This window comes from Monodon monoceros, unplaced genomic scaffold, assembly GCF_005190385.1.
Source record: "Monodon monoceros isolate NGI ecotype Baffin Bay Population unplaced genomic scaffold, NGI_Narwhal_1 Super_Scaffold_11, whole genome shotgun sequence".
Taxonomy (NCBI): Eukaryota; Metazoa; Chordata; class Mammalia; order Artiodactyla; family Monodontidae; genus Monodon; species Monodon monoceros.
In genome coordinates this window covers 60,066,947-60,080,945 of record NW_021703767.1, presented here as the reverse complement: position 1 = coordinate 60,080,945, position 13,999 = coordinate 60,066,947, and the positions used below count along the sequence as shown (strand labels likewise).

The following is a 13,999-nucleotide window of genomic DNA, read 5'->3' as shown; positions in this document are numbered from 1 at the left end:
ACGTGTACCACTACCCAGATCAAGACAGAGAACTTTACCAGCATCCCAGAAGCCCCCTCCCAGTCTTTACCCACCCAATTACCAACTGCAGTTAACTAGTATGCTGATTTTATGCCCATAAATAAGTTTTCCCTGTTTTTGAACTTTATATAAAGAAATCACAGTATGTACTGTTTTGTGTCTGGCTTCTTTTGCTTAATACTACAGAATATCAGTAAGATTTACTCATATTATTATAAGTAGCAGGTGTTTTTTTTTCATTGCTATACAGTATTCTTTTGTGTGAACATACACAATCTGTTTATCCATTCTATTATTGGTGGATACTTGGGCTGTTTTTTGAGTTTGGGGGCCATTATAAATAACGCTGCTATGAACACTGCAGTACATGTCATTCAGAGTACACATGTACCCATTTCTGAAGGTTACATATACCTAATAGTAGAATTGTGGAGTCAGCTTTAGTAGATACTGCCAAACCATTTAGCAAAGTGATTGCACCAATTTATACTCTACTAGAATCCAATTTTTCCACAGTAGAAGCCTTTTAAAGGTGGTTCAACCCAACTAAACTGCTACATTAATAAATGAATGGAGTTTTAGTTCTCAAAGGGTCTGAACTTAATTGTAGGTAGGACCTGACTAATTGGACAATTATACTATCTACATGTGATTTTAGCCAAAACACCTAAACACTAGTTTATACATCACCAAAATAAAATGGAAGCCTGTCTAAATTTTCCCCTTGACAACATAAATCAATTTACATAGGCTCAAGCCTCTAAGGATAATAAAATTCTCCCAAATTTATCATTAGATAAGAACACAAGACCAACCTATTATATTTCTAGAACTGGCAAATATCTGCATAAAGCGTGAACTGGTGAACAGCAATTCAAACATTCTCTCAGCACTGATATGAAAAACACGGTTGATATAAAGTCTTCCATGAAGATCTTTCTCAGGGATATTTTCTGGGGAAACAAAAAACATGGAACAAAGAGTGAAGACATCAAGGAAAGGTAATTTCAAGGTTTTGTTTTGTTTGTTTTGGGCACAAAATGGTTTTTACATGTGATTACAATGATCAGCACATTACAGGACACTATTAAAGCTCTAAATTGGTATTATATACATATGTACTATGTATAACTATACATAATAGTATATAGTAATTAAACTATACATGATCAATAGTTCAGTCAAAACCCAAAAGACATAGAAATATTTAACTTGAATATCAAACTCCCCTAATGTATCATTCAAAAGAATATTTCATGAATTTGTGTGTCATCCCTGTGCAGGGGCCATGCTAATCTTCTCTGTATCATTCCAATTTTAGTATATGTGCTGCCAAAGCGAGCACTCAAAAAAATATTTCAAGAGTGACAAGGGCAGTATTGAGACACATAGGGTGGTATCTACCACGGTGAATAGCAGGTCCTATTTCTGAATACGCAAACATTCGGTAATTACTAAGTCATGAATGACTCGAATATCTCTCTGCTGCACTCACTAACTTACTAGCCTGGACAGTGTTTCAAATTTGACTTGAAGCTCACTCCCCCAAGACAAGTATCACTGTATCCACTACCTACTCCCAATACCACACATTAAAAGAAATCCTTCTGAAAAGTATTCTTCAAAGCTAAATAAAGCCCAACGGAATATTACATTTTTCTAAGAATTTGACAGCGATAATTATGTTGAAAACTCCTGGTAGCAAATGAAGAAGCAACATCTGCTCACCTCTCCTCATGTTCCCTGGAAACACTGCATAAAAGAGCCCAGGAATCTATGGTGCTTAGCATATGGCAGGTATTGTGCTAAGCACGTTACAAATATTCACTCATCTTATTCTCACAGCAATCCTGTGAGATAAGAGGTATTAACATCTTCATCTCCATCGTACAGAGGAGAAAACTGAGACACTGAGAGAACTGCTGAAACTCGCCGAAGCTCTGTGGCTAGTGAGTGACTGAATGGGAATTTGAATTCACTGTAGCTCCAGAGCACACAAACTAAACCTCTATTTTATAGTTCAAGGAGTTTATCTTAGAAGAATTAAAAGGAAATGAAAAAAAAAAAGGGACATCTAGGAATAGGAGCCTGGTAGAATAAAGGAAATAGAATAAAGCAATCCAATGTGAAATTTTAATGATTTCAGGGCTGGGATTATTTATTATTTCAAGGATTATGCCTGTCAGTACAGAATGACAACTGTGACAGAAGCTCCCCACAGTTCACAAATCAAGCTCTAAGAATTATCTGTGTCAAGCACCTGTCCATGTTAAGCCATGGGAAGCAGTCGCTTGAAGTAAAAGATAGTGGTTTATGCATCAGAAAAACTCTTCTAGCTCTGCCTTCACCCCAGCTGTTGGCTTTTCTCCCTCATGAAATGGTTTGTGTCTCCCTATTTTGCTACAGGTGCAAAGAACTTAGGGACATCGGGTAGACACTGATTTACCTTCTCCCTGCAACAATACTATGTGTAGGCAAAAGCTATTCACTGCAATTTCAAGTAATGGCTACTTGGGCACAGAAATGAATCACTGAAACTAGGCAATTAACTAAGGTTCTGTGAGGCAACTTCCTAATTAGGCTTGAGAAATAGCTTTTTCTGACATAGAAGTAATACATGTTCATTGTAAAAATAATTCATGTATTCACAAAGAAACAAACAAGTACACGTGATTCTATTAATCCTGCTCGTCACCTTCACAGAACTTATCCCAACTTGTAATTATATTTTTATTGGCTTAGTGACTTGTGTATTGTCTCTCTCCTGCGCTAGACTCTAAGTTCTATGTGGGCAGGGATCATGTTGATTTCAAACACCTAAGTACGTTACATGTTTGGCACACAATAAGTGTTAAATAACTTTTTGAATGAATAAGTGACTATTCAAAACGCAAAAAATCTTAGGGTCTACTTTTACTTATAGGACTTTAAATTTGCAATCATATTTTTAAACTTTTTATTTTTTAATAATTTTAGAGGTACAATTAATTAAACTAGGCTTTATTCCTATTTTTTCCAGTAATGTCCCTTTCTGTTCAAGAACCCAACCCAAAGTCCCATGTTGAATTTAGTTGTTATCTTCTTAGTCTCCTCCAATCTATGACAGTCCCTCACTTTTTCCTTGTTTTTCAGTGCCCTTATACATTTGAAAAGTACAGGTCAGGTATTATATAGAATGTCCCTCAATTAGGGTTCATCTGAGGTGGGTTTTTTTCATGATTAGACTGGGGTTTGGATTTTGGGGAAGAATACCACAGAGATGAAGTACCCTTCTCTTCAAACTCAGGGTGTACACGTATCAGCATGACTTATGATGATGTTAACCTTGATCACTTGGTGGTGTCTGGCAGGCTTCTCCACTTCAAAAGTATTATTTTCCTCTTTCCACATTCTATTTGTTAGAAATGAGTCACTAAGTTCAGCCCATACTCAAGGGGAGGAGAATTAAGCTCCACCTCCTGGAAGGGGGAGTATCTACATATATTATTTGGAACTCTGTAAGGAAGACTCATGCTTGCTCCCCCATTTATATATTTATTCAATCATTGGTATCAGTATGGACTTATGAATAATTATTTTATACTTTAGGTTATAATGCAGTATTATCATTATTTATTTTGCTGCTCACATTTTTTTTTGTTTGGCCATTAGAAGTTCTTTCAGGTTGACTCCTATGTCCTTTCGACATGCCTCTTTTTTTCTTTTTCAAGCACTTCTTTATATTCTGGCACTACAAGATGTTCCAGGTTCATTTTGTATATTCCCCAACTGGGCCCTAGAAGCAGCCATTTCTCTAAGGAGTCCTGGAACTATAATTTTTCAAAAGTAAGTTTCCTGTTCACATTTAAGAAGGACATAAATTACACTTATATAAATATTTCAATACAATATCTTCATATTTCATTTAAACTCCATTATTCGATAAAATGTTCTATATCATGACTGATAAAACATAATCTGTGGTATTGCTGCTGGAAATTAACAGTAATACTTTTTGTATGTAAATGTGTTTGAGGAAGTAAGGATATGAAATAAACTATTTCCACCTGGGATTATTTTTTTTAATATTTATTTATTTGGCTGTGCCGGGTCTTAGTTGCGGCATGCGGAATCTTTGTTGCGACGTGCACAATCTTTAGTTGCGGCATGCATGCGGGATCAAGTTCCCTGACCAGGGATCGAACCCGGACCCCTGCATTGTGAGCGTGGAGTCTTAACCGCTGGACCACTAAGGAAGTCCCTGGGATTATTTATTTATTAAATTCATGGTACTTTAAAGCTTCCTACCTAAATAACATCACCAATAACATTGCTGGGAATTTATTAAGCTAGCAGGTGGCATTTTAAATGGGGAAAGGAACACTGCTCAACTTAGTAGCAGGTTACTATTTCCAATAAAGAAGAAATACTATTCCAAGCGTATAAGTTTGAAAGTGGCCAGTGGAAATTGTGGGAAAATTGAGACATAAGTATGAAAAGGACCTGGACATGAATAAAACTTAAACCAGATGTTGATAGTATTTTGAGGATGTGTGAAAAATGTATTAGGTAGGTATGCAAGAAAATTAGGTAATTTGGAGTTTAACTGAGTAACTAAGGACACACAATTTTTTTTATCTTCCATTTTCTAAAAATGGGTGATTAGGGCTCACATGCAATACAGAAACTACATCACTATTATTCTTTGTTTATTTCTAGATAAAGACACAGCTTATGTGAGTTTTAATGTTATCCTTTAATCATTAATGTTAATTTTATAGGAACTCAATAAAGAAAGTAAGGCATTTTTTTTAAAGGACCATTCTTATAAAAGAGCAGGTGAGAAAAAAGAGGGGAAAAAAAATCCCTGTTTTGCTGTCACTTACGTGTCTGGCCACTGGGTGCCAGAGTAGATCTTCCTACAGTTAGAGGTTCAAGCAGGCAGGGGATAAGTAATTCACAGGGCTGCGTACCCAAGCATGAATGGTAAGGACACCAAGAGAATCTAGTCATTCCTGGTGCTTGACCCTTTTATAAAAAAACTTCCTGTCAACTATCTTTTCAAAAGAACACATCAACTGTCTTCTTAATGCATTCTATGATATTTTAGGGACTTGTTTATTTTTATTTACGTTTTTAAGAGCGTGGGTTTAGTTTTCATCAGAGATGCTTCAGTGTTTCCAAACCAAGGGTGAATCTGATTTGGATTTGGTTTTCAAGGATTTGGTCTTGGTTTGGTTTTGGATTTGGATTTGATTTTAGATTTGGACGTGATTTGGATTTGATTTAGATTTGCCTTGGATCTAGTTTTAGTCTTCATGGATTTAGTAAACAGCCTGCAGGGGTTCCCAAACCAGGTCTAAGCCGAACAGTAAGTGGACTAGCAAATACAATCATGCCAGACAGATCCAAACCACTACAACATCCCCATCACCAATATTCTGGTAGGAATATTAATATAACATGCTGGTACAAAAGCAGGTATAGCAAAACTCCACTGGCATTACTCCGTTCTTGAAATTTGAAAGTAGTCACTACCCTAGATCTTTCCCATTGTCTCCTCACTTCACTGACTTCAGTGTCAATAATCTTACAGCTAAAAAGAAAACAAATTCCTTGAAATGCCCATTTGATAAGCATGACAAGCCCTAGGTTATTGGTTCTAACTTAAGAGAAAGTAAAGAGAATATGATTTGCTATAAAGTTTCCCTTAAGCAACTGCTTTTTATTTTTATTATATTCTCTACTTTTGAATCTCTCTCTCTTTCTCTTTTTTTTTTGTGGTTAAGGACAGTAGTAAAATTATAGTGTTACACCATGAAGATTTTTATTATGATTTTTTAAAACTCAAATGGTATTAAAGACTCGAATGTAAGACCTGAAACCATAAAACTTCTAGAAGAAAACATAAGCAGTACATTCTTTGACAGCTTTCTTAGCAGTATTTTTTTGTGTATATCACCTCTGGCAAGATAAATAAAAGCAAAAATAAATAAATGGGACTAGATCAAACAAAAAAGCTTTTGCACAGTGAAAGAAACTATAATCTAAATGAAAAGGCTGACTAGAATGGGAGATGACATTTGCAAACGATATATCTGATAAGGGGTTAATATCCAAAATATACAAAGAACTCATACAACTCAACAACTGAAAACCACCTGATTAAAAAATGAAATGAGTAGAGGACCTGAATAGATATTTTTCCAAAGAAGACATACAGATGGCCAACTGGCACATGAAAAGATGCTCAACATCACTAATCATCAGGGAAATGCAAACCAAAACTACAGTGAGGTACCACCCCACACCTGTCAGAATGGCTGTCATCAAAAAGACAGCAAATGACAAGTACTGGGGAGGATGTGGAGAAAAGGGAACCCTTGTGCACTGTTGGTGGGAATGTAAACTGGTGCAGTTACTATGGAAAATAGTATGTAGGTTCCTCAAAAAATTAAAAATAGAACTACCATACAATCCAGCTATTCCACTCCTGGGTATTTATCTGAAGAAAATGAAAACACTAATTCAATAAGATATATGCACCCCACTATGTTCACTGTAGCATTATTTACAGTAGCCAAGATATGGAAGCAACCTAAGTGCCCATCAACAGATAAATGGATAAAGAAGGTAAATGGATAAAGAAGGTGTGGTATGTGTGGGGGTGTGTGTGTGTGGGGGGTGTGTGTACACACACACACACACATATATATATATATATACACACACCCACACCCCCCCCACACACGCCCCCACACACACAATGGAATATTACTCAACCATAAAAAAGAATGAAATCTTGCCGTTTTTGACATAGATGGACCTAGAGGGTATTATGCTTAGTGAAATAAGTCAGACAGAGACACATACTGTATGCTTTCACTTATATGTGGAATCTAAAAAACAAAACAATGAACAAACATAACAGAAACAGAGTCATAAATACAGAGAACAAACAAGTGGTTGCCAGAGGGGAAGGAGGTTGGAGGAGGAGAAAAACAAGTGAGGGAGATTAGCACAACATCCAGTTACAAATGAGTCATGGATAAAAAGAAAAAAATTGCTTTTCCCTTGTTACTGCTTCATCTCCCCCATCTTAAGGCTTGGGACGTTAAAAGCTAAAAGTGATGAAGATTTTCAAATTCCAGGCTTCTGAAAAGTGGAGAGAGGTTAGATTATGAGCCCCTTTCCTCTATTTCTTATTAACTTCCATCCTTTTTTGGTTCATTATAGAGTGAGACTGTATCTAATGCAAAAACCAAATGCTCAATTTGCACACATCTAATATAAAAGTAAACATTAAAAGACGTAACCGAAATTTTACTAAAATTTATAAGAAATTCTTTACCTTCATCAACAGAATCTGAAGTGCTGCTTTTGTCCAAAGAAAGATATTCATTTTTATTCAAGTCCAGTGATTTTGATGACAGTCTACTTAACCTCTTTTCTGAAGTTAGTGAAGGATTTTTGATCTGTTTCTCACTCTGGGGTTCCTCTTTCCCTAACCCCTAAAAAGCAAACAATGAGATCTTTAATAATAAAGACACTTTGAAATATGGCTTTTTGAAAAAATTGTTATGTTTGTATCACATTTCCAATTCAGTCCAAAAAATATTGGTAGATAACACAGACTATCCTAAAGTCATCTTCTTATACATTAATGAACAATACATTTATGAAGAACATCACAAAAAAAGAACTCACAGACAATTAACAACATGTGAATCACTTAGGTCGAAGAGAAAGGGGACAAAGGACAAAAATAATAGAACAGTCAGTTCTTTGGGGTGTGAAAAGGAAAGGAGTCAAACCCAGTTAGTTTCCCCAGACAATACCTGCCCCATCACCTCAAGGAAGAGAACTCACCCATCTCTTAAGACCAGTAACTAAAGGGGAAAGGGAAAGAAAAAAGAGAGATAAAAGTCACATAAGAGTACAGTGAGGGAGAAAAGATTAAAAGGGAAAATTAATTTCACAGCAAACCCATAAGAAGAGAGTTGGCTTTGCTGTTAAGGGACTAAGGAATTGGGCATTAAAATATATTCAGTATATACCGCTATCCATACTTTCTGGGAATGGCTTAATAAAGATATGTCATTTCTATAATAAATTTAATACTAGGCATTAAAGTATGAATGCTATTGCTATGTTAGTAGTATTCAAGTAGAACAGTATTATAATTAGGCTTAAAAGAGCAGTGTGATAAATATAAACTACACAGCAATGTACTCTCTTGCATTGTCTGTGTATAAGCAGATGAAAGACAGCAAAAGTGTATCTATAACTTCCTGCCCCATGAGATCTTTGAACAGCACTTAACAACAGAAGCAGCTGCAGGGAGGAGACCGGTTTCCACTGGCCGCTCAGAAAGCAGAATAACAACCGGGCCCCAGGACTCAATTTATTAAAGGATTATACTATCCTAGTCGAGGATTGATTTTTCAATCAGAGAGTATTGTTAAAATCAAGACTTGATTTATTTCGGAGTTCCACACTACGAAGCAACAGGTTTATTAGCTGACCCAGGGTCTCTTTAGATGCTAAGTAGAGTAACTTTCCACACATATTACTCCTGTTGTTTCTAATTAAGATATAGTTCCTATTATAAAGAACATGGACAGATACTTATAGGAAAAGTAACAGTCCCTATCTTTGAATGGTTAGCATCTGGACAATTTTTATTTCTTTGTATATTTTTCTATATTTCCTGATTTTTTACAAAGAGTATTAAGTTTATAACTTAAGAAAAACCTATTTTATTCTTGGAAAAAATGTTATTTCTAACTTTTTGTTATTTCCAACTTTGTTGGAAGTAAAAATGAAACAAATTAAGTGACATATGATATTCATGATATCTGAGAATCTCACTTTACTGCTCTTGAGTGCAAAAGGAAAAAAAGGACCAAACTTCTAAATTACTTGTATTCCATAACCTTAAAACATCTATACTAAACATCAATGAATATATAATCAATCTTAAAACATTAAATTATTCCTCTACATTCCATTCCCTTTCATTAGAGAACACATGACTTCCTTTAGGGACAAAACTAGAAGCAAGGACCAATAGGTTAACTGTCCCAAGAGCAGGTACAGAAGACACTGTCTGAGAACCCAGTCCTCAAAGTCAGACTTTTGTAAAAGGAGGAGGGGACTGTAAGAGATCCCCTGTCCTGTTACCACCCCAAAATTGAGTGGTTTGGTCTTCTCAGTGAGAACGTACAAGGGGATTAGCATTCAGAATCACCTCCCTTACACCAGCAGTAAGTTCCCAAGGGTCTCTTGATGAATAAGTTTTACGTGAAATACACAACACAAAATCAGACTGAGATAGGTGTGCGATAATTGCCTGAGACAAGTTTATAACTTGGTGGCCTTTTACATAAATATATTCTGTTTCAATGTTTCCCCAACATTTATTCACAGCAGATGCTGGGAGCTCGAGAGAAGGTAGAAAAAGTCCACTGCTGGCCACACACAGATTCACCTTCAATCATAATAGCTTATGGTTATTGAATACTTAATATGTGCTAGGGACTGTTCAATGCATTTTCACATATATTAATTCATTTAGTGCTTATTAAAAAACCCTGTGGGGTAAGTGTCCTCATCTTATAGTTGAGAAAACAAAAGCATAGAAAGGTTAAGGAATTAAGTTAATTTATTTAAGGTCATACAGTTAGCAAGTGGCAGAGGTAGGATTTGAAGCCAATGCTCTGATCTAAAACAAGAAATTCAGCATTGGCCCCAAACTTGCATCCCCAATCAGAAGAACAAAAGTTGTACACTCTTAGCACTCAGAATGTGGCCTAAGTACCATTCTTCATTAAAACTATGGCTCATTAGAAAAAATGGCTGATACTAAGTCTGGGACAGAAAGTATACAAACAAAATATGCCTAGGACACATTATTGTATCAGAAAGAAAGGAAGTCATCAAAGATTATTGATTATTTCAAAAGGACAAAGGAGCCAACCTGAAGGGGCTCCCATTGGCAGAGAGGACAAACTGAGTATAAAAAGTAGTAACAGGGTTTCCCTGGTGGCGCAGTGGTTGAGAGTCCGCCTGCCGATGCAGGGGACGCGGGTTCGTGCCCCGGTCTGGGAAGATCCCACATGCCGCGGAGCGGCTGGGCCCGTAAGCCATGGCCACTGAGCCTGCACGTCCGGAGCCTGTGCTCCGCAACAGGAGAGGCCACAACACTGAGAGGCCCACGTACCGGAAAAAAAAAAAAAAAAAAGGTAGTAATAATAATGACTTCAAGTGATAGAAACTCACTGAAATTTAAAAACATTGAAGGGCTTATAATAATACTTGAAAAAATAAAGAAACTAACTAACTATGAAGCCCAGTAATTAACTGGATGTGCCTGTTTTAGTAATCAGCTTAACAAGCATCTCTTGTTATTCAAGCATGGTGCTCAGAGTTCTCCTCTCCCCTTCAAAACAGATTCTTTCCACTACGCACATTACCTACTACGGGAAAAATTCTGCTAACTATGAATTTCTCCACCTTATTATATTTTTAATGATGTCTATCCCCCTTACAGACTGATGCTCAGGGAGCTGCCTGGTAACTCTGCACCATATCCAGCTCTGAACAGAACCACATATTATTCCCATACAACCTCTGCAACTTATAGGCTTAAAACTCTTGTCCTAAAATACAAGAGCAGCCTGACATCTTAAGTTTTTAAACATTTTGTATATTGTATTTTTATTTTCTCTTCCATTGTGATGAACACATGGCAGTATCAGACAGATTTTAAAAGGGATATCATATACTAACCCCTTTTTGTGGATTTCCATCAATTGACTCTGTTTCTGAAACCCGACTAATTGATTCAGGGGTAAAACTGATTGGCTTGGATAATTTTTCATCTCTCTCCCCACAGCCATCCAAGCTGCTTCTTCTTGGACTTCTGTGAGAAACACATCATAGAAACATAAACAAGGTCACTTCCGCACAAGTAGCTGATTCAGTCTCCTCACTGAGGTCCTTTTCTATTACAAAGCATTTGGACAACAAATTTTCTTTTTGTAATGTAACAAATAAGCTTCTACTTATAACAAAGCTATCTTCTTAAATCACATGCAAATTGACTTCACTGCTGAAAATAAAATATGCTCATATAAGATTTTATAAACTTCAGAAACCATTAAGAAATTAACCAAGTACAAGTGGCCGTAACAGCAACTAATAAAATGAACGTTGCTTATTTAAATTTCAGTTGCGGACAATGAAGAAGCTTCGAAAGGTGCAGGGTAGGTGTTTGAGTTGGATGCCAGGCAACACCGGAAGGCAGTCCTAGATCTCGTCTCCTTCCTTCAGATTCAGTACCAGCTGAGATGGCACATCACTCCAGGAAGGGGAAGCTCCTGATGTCTGAGCACAGAGCCCATCCATCAGTCCATGCCTCCCTTCTTGTTCTTCTCGTTCCTGAGAACAGGAATTCCTAAGGTTAAAGGAAAAGCTTTCAAATGGTCATAGGAACAAGATTACAATAAATGTCTTGGGACCTTCTTTTCCTCTTTCAGGGAGTGGGGGGAAAAACAGGAAAGTGTATTAAATATAAAAGCAGCACAATGGATCTAATTTCCAGACCTCAACTTTATTGAGCAATTAGCATTCCCATGTAATCATTGCTACGTTTAGACTTAAAGCGCTCCTAAAATAAAGTGGCTGCCTGACATCTGAATCCATATTATCCTGACAAAGAGACAGAAAAGCTAAAAAAGCCTATTCTACTCCACCCAAATAATACTTAGGTCTACTACTCAGTTACTCCTGGCCAGGCAGAATAGCAGGACTCTGAGGGAACCAAACAAGGAAAACGGCTCCTGGAGACAAGACCACCAGCTGAGTGTCTGTACTTGAGGATTTTAAGGATGAGGTGGATTGTGGAGAAATGAAGAAAAAAAGAGGAAGGAGAGTGAAGGAAAGATTGAAAGTGAAACGAAAGAAGATGGAAGAGCTGAGGAAGTACAAGTGTGAGGTAGATATGCTTCTCTCAGAGATTGGAAGAATGAGAAAAAGAGCAGAAGAGGGAATGAGGATCCAGGGAAGTCCCAAGCCTAGTAAACTTTACAAGGAGAGTAGTCTAATGGAAATTTTTAACTTTACATTAAACTAATAAAATATACACGTGTAACCATGTAAAAAAGACTGTAAAATATTAATGCTGAGCTGACACAATATAAATAGGATCAGTATAACTAGAAGGCTTATCTAGATAGAATAAAATCTTTGTACACACATGAGACTTTGAAAGATTTCCACCTTAAGACTTATTTACTACAGAATTTTTAAATAAATAATTTACCTAATTTTTTATTAAGGTATAATTCATCTATCATAAAGTTCACCCCATTTAAAGTGTACAATACAGTGATTTACAGAGTTGTGCAGTCATCACCACTATTTAACTTTAGAACATTTTTATCACCCCAAAAGAAGCCCTGTGCCCATCAGCAGTTGCACTCTCCACTCTCCCTTTCTCCCAGTCCCTGGCAACTGCCCATCTACTTTCTATCTCTATGGAGTTACTGATTCTGGACTCTATTTCGTATAAATATGAAGACGAGATGTGGTCTTTTGTGACTGGCTCCTTTCACTTAGCATAATGTTTGCTCTAGAATTTTCATGTATTATCCTTAGCTGTTTTTGTTGCTCTGACCTCAATCACCATTGGACAAAAAGCACTTTTATTTGTACAGGTTAATAATAATGTCCACTCTTCCAAATGAATTCCCATCAGTCAAAAATAATCTCTCTCCACCCTGAATTTTTCCCACATTATCTATTGCTCTTCTTGGCCCTTATCATTTCCAACCCTGTATTATATGTATTTGCATTCCCTGTAGCGCTATAAGCTCCTTTCATTAATGCATTCAATATTTATTGAGTGCCAACTACATGTCAAGTACTACGCTAGGGTATCCTTGAGGAAAAGTCATATTATCTTTCTATCCCTTAAAATATCTTCCAGCTAATTTTCTTTATTGTTATCTATAGGTGCAGAGATTTCACTAGGTACTTCTCCATATCCTTAATAAAAAGGTTTACTAACCCCATGCTTTAAGCAAATCCTAGGTGACACAGTTACAAAGTGAACATTTCCTCATCCGACCTGTATTTGCTTACCAATTTAGCAAACTATTCACTGTCCTCACCTTTCACTCATTCCACTACAGAGAAGCAAGAGGCAAATTTCACTGGATGGTGAATAAATAGAAAGCCTGAATTAGTAAAGTCTAAAATAATTCTGCTTTGATTAATGATGAATAAATCTTGACATTTCAAGACACTTTGCAGTACCTTGGCTGCACATTATCCTCCATCGACAGGGACAAGTTCTCCATCTCTTCAGCATTTAAGCCTAGCTCAGTGCCATAGTTCTGCTGGAGCAGCTGCCAGACTTCCTGTCTGGTCAAGCTCTAGAATGACAGAAAGATTACCCTGACTATTGGAAAACATAACATAGTATACAACATAGTGATTCAAAACATGAATTCTGAAGTCAAAACGACCTGTTATGCAGTTACTAGTGTATGGCTTTGTTAGTTATTTCACCTTTCTAGATATCAGTTTTCTGTATCTATAAAAAGTGGGTTAACAAAACGTATCCGACATAGTTGATACTGGGAATAGGCAGATGATGATTTTAAAGTGTGTAATATAATAACTACTGCCAATGGGTGTAAGACATTTAAAACCCTCTTTTTATAAAATAATTTGTTCATCCTTTCTGGCAATTACTAATCTGTGATTTAAATTCTGCAATCCAACCAGTCTACCAGGATGACTGGATCACCATTCAGAATACCAAACGTCAGTTCAGAATCCCTCCCCTTAATTCATAATGTATCTGAATATTTTAACTATATTTGAAACCTCACATATCAGTAAATTTTAAATTATATTTTCCTAAAATATAAAATGCAAGAGTCTGGAATTCAGAATATTTCCGTTTTTATTTTTATTTATTTTTAATAAA

At 36.4% G+C, this 13,999-nt stretch overlaps 1 protein-coding gene and 1 non-coding gene across 5 annotated transcripts in view; both read right to left on the bottom strand.

The window, feature by feature from the left end:
- GRAMD1C (GRAM domain containing 1C) overlaps positions 1–13,999 on the bottom strand; it is an 83,859-nt gene that overhangs the window by 18,119 nt on the left and 51,741 nt on the right. For all 4 annotated transcript variants that reach the window (XM_029215429.1, XM_029215431.1, XM_029215430.1 and 1 more), the window contains 4 exons: positions 13,321–13,439; positions 10,792–10,924; positions 7,352–7,511; positions 837–974 (listed from right to left, as the gene is read on the bottom strand). In XM_029215429.1, coding sequence (XP_029071262.1) covers positions 837–974; positions 7,352–7,511; positions 10,792–10,924; positions 13,321–13,439 — 550 coding nt within the window. The remainder of the gene's footprint in view (positions 1–836; positions 975–7,351; positions 7,512–10,791; positions 10,925–13,320; positions 13,440–13,999) is intronic.
- Positions 1,265–1,366, bottom strand: LOC114891393. The gene has a single exon (XR_003792500.1). It is a non-coding gene; the product is annotated as a U6 spliceosomal RNA (small nuclear RNA).